The following is a 7,408-nucleotide window of genomic DNA, read 5'->3' on the forward strand; positions in this document are numbered from 1 at the left end:
GTGGCAGAGGTCAGCATTGAAGACACAAATGACTAAATCCAGAGGGAAATCCAGGGGCAGAATCCACAATACAGGCCAGGGTCAGTGTCCAGGAATCAGATACTGAGTTGCCAAATCCACAGGTCACTAATCCACAGGTTGATTAATCCAAGGTTGAGTTGCTAATCCACAGGTCAATATCCCAGAAAAGAGCCCAACTGGGATCAGAAAACCAGGACAATGATCCATGGGGAAATCCAGTCAGAGTCCAGAAACAGCTGACACTAGGATGAAGAACCAAGAAAGCCAGAGAGCATGGGGACCAGGAGGTTTTCCAAACCAAAAAGGGTCAGAATTGTTGGCTGGCCTGGAGGCTGGTGCCACAGGTGGATCTGCCAGTCAGGAAGCTAGCTGGTTAACTAGGTGGGCCAGAGCTTTTCAGGCAGAAACCCAAGGCAGGTGTGGCTATCTTGGCAATTAGCCCATGCTGGGCTGCCTGCTAAGGTCCCTGACATCTGGGTGCTTCACAAGAAAGTCCTTGAGGACATTCTCCATGGTGTTTCTAGGTATCAAAATCAGACTGAGTTGCACCAATTCTACTGAAATGTGGCTTTAAGTTAATGTTAATAAACCATTAACTCTGAGTGTGAACACTTTTAAATCAGTTTAAATTTCTTTGTTATCATTTAAGCAACTGCTTGTAAATATAGACCTGGAAATTTAGCCAGGCTGATGTAATTTCAGTAATTATACAATTATAATCAAACAGCTATGGCCACTTAGCATCTGGCACCCATGTAACTAAATCAGATTTTAAACTTTGTTAAACCTGTGCAATATCTGATAAGCTCTTGATAGCTATTTGTAGTCAATGGGATGCATTTGATCCTTTCAATCTCAGTTTTCTCATCTCAAAAATAATATTAAATTCTGTTTCTTACAGAAACATTGTGATGACTAATTAATATTTGTATAGCATGTTGAAGAAGGGCTGAGTCATTATTATTAGGATTTTTTAATAAAGGAGTGAAGAAGTAGCAAGACCATTTGCTCTTTTACACTGATAAGTCCAATATGGTGATAATTCAACTGTTAATGAAATCAGTCTTTAAAACATTACTGTTTGTGTGCACCCACACAAATGTTTCAGTGAAACAGCTGCTAATTAATACTGGCTTTGAAAAATCCTACTTTTTGTTCAACAGATCTTCATTACTGTTTTAAACCCACAATGTAGTGTCATTTAAATCCTATTTTTAAAAAAGTGTTGATTTATGCTTGCTGAGGGGAAATGTTGAAATCGTACCATTTTCAAATAATTTGGTTTCAGTTTTGCTCTGCATTGAATATGTGGCATCTGACTTTATTAGGTATCTCTGAATTCATCAAAAGATGCACTGAGTCTTTTTTCACAACTGCCTTAATTTCTTGTACATGTAAATGAAACTCAAAGAGCTCATATGTAACATTTTAAATCTAGTTCTTTACCCATTTTTTCAAAATTAATTTTCATTAGTGAAGCTGGCTTGGCATACAAAGGAACAATATTGGACCCTCACCTAAGGAAAAAGAAATTGTCTGTAAACTTACAGTTCTGGACACAATGCCAATAATTTTTAAAGCTCTGTTCAAGGTGTTAGCCAAGATACCTCAGTTTAGGAGAAATTGTTCTATTTTCAAAGTATGTGTCTTTGAGTCTTATTGTTAATGTTTTTACTTGTAGTAACTTGTAGTAACTTTTGAACATGAGATTTGATGGTGTCTGAGGAGAGCTTTTGCTAATAGCTACTTGTTAGTCTCCTGACCCTTGGGAATTGTTGACAAGAGCTGCAAAAAGTCTCATGAATCACCATTTGTATTATCACTTGTTTTTCTACACTGATATTTTTGTCAGAAGGAAACAAGTTGTACAGGGCGCTACAGTAAGAGAAGAATAGAGCTCTAGATTTCTGTTTTAGTAGTTGTAGGAATAAGCTAAAGAAAACTTGGGTTCAAAGAAATGATTATCCTAGGAAAGGTTTTTCAGTCAAACTTTCCTCACAGCAAGTACATTATCATTAATAAATAATACATATCAACCCTCTTACCTTTCAGTTCAACTACAATAATTGGGTTACATACGCCACCCACTCTGCAGTGTTCTGGAACAAAACAATTTTGTATTATTGATGATTTCACCAGTGCCTTATGTCAGTTTGGGTAGAAAGTGATCTTTATAGATTTGTACTGATGGTCTGTATATTCTGTGGGTTTTTCTGGTTTGAAAATTGCAGAGTGTGAATGGAAACTGTGCTACAGGCATTTGGCTAGATTTATTGTTGGTAGAAGCAGGTATAACTCCATTGAAGTCAGTGGAAATTTACCCATTCATATCCATGAAACATTTAACCCATAATGACTGCTGACTTTGTGGGTGATGTTTTCATCTGAGAGTATAAAAGAAGAATTTGCAAAAGTGTTCAGACAGTCACTGTACCCATAAAATGAATGTATAAATGCAAGACTTTCTGCAGATGCATTTTGACTGCCCTGTTTGTGCCTCTGTATAAGTACTGAGCTTTTAATGTAAAAAATGAACACAGTGTTTCTGTTTGATAGATAAGAACTTTTGCTAAGTGTAATGAATGTAAAAGTCAAGACAGACTGGAAAAGCATAAAATGATTCAAGATAAAATTATATTTTATACAATTTTGAAGAATTTGAAGCCTTGATTATCATTATCATGGTAAGAGAGGGGTCAAACAGAAGTCTTGATTGCACAAAGTCTTTTTTTTTAAGTGGTCCATTATGAGTTGTGTGTCTGCTAACCTTCAGCATTCTTTCACAGAGGACAGACGGATGAGGCAGAATTCAGAAAAGATTTTTTTGTTGTTGTTGAAGGAGGCAGTGTAGGTGGGATAATTTTGTCTTTATTTTCTGAATAATCTCAAAATATGCTCAGCAAGTGAGCTGAAATACTGATAGAAAAACACCCACTTTAGATTGCAAATCTACAACGTACTACACAATAAACTCCTAATAAACAACATAATTTTTTTAAATGCTGCCATTGCCCCAAATGATCAGGAAAGTCTAGATTTGAAATATGTTATTCCTTTCAGGAGAGTAAATGAGTGGACTACGCACAAAGCATTATAAATATCTTACTGTTTTCTATTTATAAAAGTACAATGACTGCCAAAGTCCTTGAACAAGGAATTATTTTTAATGGCAATAGCCATATAGTTCAAGCTTTCCATCCTACTCAAGGTTACAAAAAGAAAGGGTTTCTTTCATGTATTTCTTTAGACTCTCTCTTTGTCCCCTCTCCAGCTTAAAGAGCTTCTTTGCACCATACGTCTCTGTTTGCCCAGCTCCTTTTATTAAGGTCCTTTTCTACCTTCCAGTTATAGGGTACTGGAATCATCATTGTGACAAGTGCTCTGAAAGTACTTATCCTGACCTACCTAATTATATGATTGGGCCCAATGTATTTCACAGGCCAAATTCTGTTATTTTGATGTACTTCTTTGTTATAAGCCATTTCTGTCTGTGAAGAACTTCTGTGAGGATGTATCAAAGTGAGAAGGCCACAAAAAATGTAAAGGGGAGGAATTAAATCACAGTGGTGTTCAGGAGCACTATAGGAAAGTTTAACCCTGAAGGAAATACATTAGACTGTGGTGGCAACACTGAAGGATGATGCCCACTTTCACACCACAGTAAAAACAGTTGAATTTAATTAAGGGAGGATCAGTGCTGGAGCTGAGCCAGAGACCACTACACTAGAACAAATTAATACAGTTGAAAAAATGGTAATGAATCAGAGAGAATCAACAGTTAGGCACAAAGTTGAGATGGTCAACATCAGCATGGGGTCAATATATGCTGTCCTCAAGGAAGACACTGAGTGCCTGCAAAATGGGTGACCAGATAATTGAATGGTAATCAGAATAGAGAGAGGCTTGTCATTTCCAGGGGCTTTTTGGGGCAGTGTCAAGCAAAGCCATAAAAAATTATGAACAGTTTTTTAATTCAGGATTAGATATGGGTTCCCCACTTTGATTCTAAGTGAATCAAAGCCTGCAGTTTCCACTTCTCAAGGAACTAAAAAATATGGCTTCAATCAGTAAAGTTATCACTATGGTTCTTTGCAAGACTGAAGGAATAAATGTGACTGACCTGTCTACCAAGAGGCCAGAACATCCATGAACAGTATTTTGTTATGTCAAGCCATCAAAAACAAGTTAAGGAGTTCTACTTTTAAAGGGATATACACCAATCTGCACATCCCAGGTTCCAGTGTCTGAACAACAGTGGCTTTGAATCACTTATCTGTCTTATTCTTCAGTCTGACTCTCTCAAACTTTTACTTGTTCCTCAAATTGAAGGGAGACCTTGATAAGAAGAGTGTCAATTATGATAATGAAGTGATTGAAGCAATCAAGGAGTTTCTGGATGTTCAGGACAAACATTTCTCTGGGTGTGCTCTTACAGGTTACCTTTAAATTATTTTAAATCTGTGGAATATTATGCCAGCATAAAGTTAGGACTGATTCAGAGAAGTCACTGACAAAAGTAAAATGCTGTCTCAGACCTGCAATACTATTATGTGTCACTACAGGGCCTGGCAAGCAGGGGCATGAACAAGAGCCAGGACTTGTGGGGTGGGAGAGGATGGTAGGGGTGTGTGGTATGGAGGTCAGCTTCTTTTACTCCCCATTCCACTAGACCTGTGAGTCAGAGGGAAAAAAGTCTTGAAAAAAATTGTTTGAAGTGAAGTGAAGTGAATGGGAAGGGGGTCGAAGAAAAGAGGAGGGAGTGAAAAAAAGAATAATAATTAAAAAAAATGAAAAGGTGGAATATGTTTCACTGAACTGGGGTTGGGATTGGGGTAGAGTTGTGGGGAGGGTTGGGTTAATATTTATGCTAGGGCTGAGCTGAGACCCAGCAGACTTTCTGCATGCCTGCCACATCAGGGCAGAGCTGAGACCCACCTGAGAATGGCTGACCATTCTGTGGCTCATTCTTTTCATGGAAATATGTGGTAGGATTGCTGTTGCTGTTTGCATGGGGGTATTAGACCAACCAGCAAACTGGGGAGCTGCACCTGGGTGCTCCAAGTAGTTGGAGTATGCTGGGGTTGCACCCATTGTGGCAGAATGGGGTGTTATCATGGGACCAGCATCACTCCCCTGGGTGGTAGAGTTCAGGAGGGTTGAAAGTTTTCCCACAGATCAAGAGAGCGGGAAGGGATAGAAATGACTCACCCTGGGATCTAAGAGAAATGAAAATAGACTTTTTTATCTTCCTGGAGCAAATGAAAAATACCTTAGAATGACTTGGTAAAATAGATCAAAGATAACCCTCACTTGAAGTGGCATAACTTTAAAATACTTAGAGGCCACTTAGCATGTGTTAACACCCTTTAATAGGTGTGTACTTCTGTTTTAAATGTCTTTATGACAGTTTAAAGGTAACCTGAGATACGTATAGTCAAGTTGCAGTTGTACTGGACCAAGTGCACTGATGTCAAAGGGAGCTGTATTGAAATGTTAACAGTTGAATGCAAATGTTTATTATTTGTCAAGCTAGAAATTTTCTGCATGTCCCTCGTAAATCATTAAAGACCAGAGTAATAAGGAAACCCAAACAATTCCATTATTTTTAATAACTCATGGCATCCTGCTTTCCCAATCATTTATAGTACCAACAATTCAGCTCCGAATGTTAGGAATAGTGAGAACACTAATGCTGACCAGCTATTAGCTTTCTAACCAGCACTATCCTGTTTAACTGAGTCACCCTGTCAGAGAGAGTTAATTTTATCCCCAGACCAGAGTGTGAGACATAAAGATAAAAGAGATGGTTAAAACTCCCTGTGCTTTGTATAGTCTATCTACTTAGGTCATCAGGGTCCTGATGATAGCCAGTTATTGCTTTAATATTTTTCTTTGGATTAAGCAGAGAGAATCTGATAAAGATGGTTGGTTGTTGGTTGTTTCAGATCATTTTTGTTTCTTTGGGAGTTTTTTTTTTTTAACATACATTTCATAAAATGCTAGCCCAATTTTCATTTCACAGGACAACATACAATGAATAATAATAAACTAGAATACACATTTTAACAATTGCTAGCATTGTAAAAATCACAGGCTGGTTTCTGTGCTATAGCCTAAGGATGCATTGTGTAAAGTGGGGAATATAACAGTATGAGATGACATTTCTCCTTATTTTGGATGAAGCTCAAACTTATTTTCTGTAAGCATAACTCTTGAGCAATTAATATTGGCGGTTACCTGCAGCTTGCTGATTTACTGTGTCAGCACAAATGTGCTATATGCACCTACCAAAGTACAATGTAGGGCAAATACAAAGCTTTGATAGGTTACATATTCTTACCAAGAGACCCCAAGAGAAGATACATTTTCTCTAAAGGAGCAAGTATTGACATCATGCACACAGCCTAGACTCATTTGGAGAATCACTCATTTTTAGTCTTCCATAGGAAAGGCATTTGTATGGATTTCCAAGAACTGAGGTCTGAAGAGATACTTTTTGTTGTATTTTGGCAGAACTACCGATGACAAAAGGGACTGGATTCATGAATCTGTAGAAAAAAATCTAATCCAATAATGTGCCTATTTTTGAGTAGATGCCTAATAAAATATGCATTTTTTCATTATTTTCATCCTTATCTATTTACAGAATAAAAAAAAGGGATGAATTTTAATTTAAATCTTTTAGTTGCCTTTGAATTGCTTTGGTTTGCAACTTGCTATAGTAAGTTAAAAGTATGTCCCTCAGCAGACTAGCAACTGTCATCCATAAAAAAAAATTGAATATATTTGACTCTTTCCATTAAAGGAAGACAAAAAAGGACTTCAGTGAATCTACATATGTTGCTGTAGCTCAAATATACTCAGAGGAATGCAGGTTAATTATTCAATTATTCTTCTGTCACTTTATTTTGTACATTTGCACTATGATTAATTGTGTTCTGTTTCTTTTGATTAACAGAAAATAGTGATGTAGATGAGGAGACTATGAAGGCAAACTCTCAGGGGTTTATTGGATGTCTCTCTTCAGTGCAGTTCAACCACATTGCTCCTTTGAAGGCTGCATTGCACCATAGCAGCTCAGCCCCAGTCAGTGTAAAGGGACGCTTCACTGAATCCAACTGTGGTACTTTAACTGGAGCTGACTCAACATCAAGTGAAACAACCCATTCATTTGCAGGTAGCATATGGCTATCGCTTGTTCTATTCTCTGAAACAAAATACAAGTACAGTGTTCAGAACTTCAATCACTACTATCTTTTTCACATGGGGTACTTGGCAGGGCTAGTTTGGAAAAAAAACATTCTCTTCTGTTTCCTTTTCCTTTCTATTTTCCTAGCCTTTATCTTTTCTCTAAATGTTTTAACTTTCCTGTTCGCTTCCATATAAT

General features: G+C 37.4%; 1 protein-coding gene across 1 annotated transcript in view; it reads left to right on the forward strand.

Annotated features, from left to right (window-relative positions):
• The window catches only part of LOC109297528 (contactin-associated protein-like 4), a 582,246-nt gene that overhangs the window by 554,981 nt on the left and 19,857 nt on the right, over positions 1–7,408 (forward strand). Inside the window, exon 22 of the mRNA XM_019517318.1 lies at positions 6,980–7,198. Coding sequence (XP_019372863.1) covers positions 6,980–7,198 — 219 coding nt within the window. The remainder of the gene's footprint in view (positions 1–6,979; positions 7,199–7,408) is intronic.

Source organism: Gavialis gangeticus, unplaced genomic scaffold (assembly GCF_001723915.1).
Source record: "Gavialis gangeticus isolate Ggan-Ray unplaced genomic scaffold, GavGan_comp1, whole genome shotgun sequence".
Taxonomy (NCBI): domain Eukaryota; kingdom Metazoa; phylum Chordata; order Crocodylia; family Gavialidae; genus Gavialis; species Gavialis gangeticus.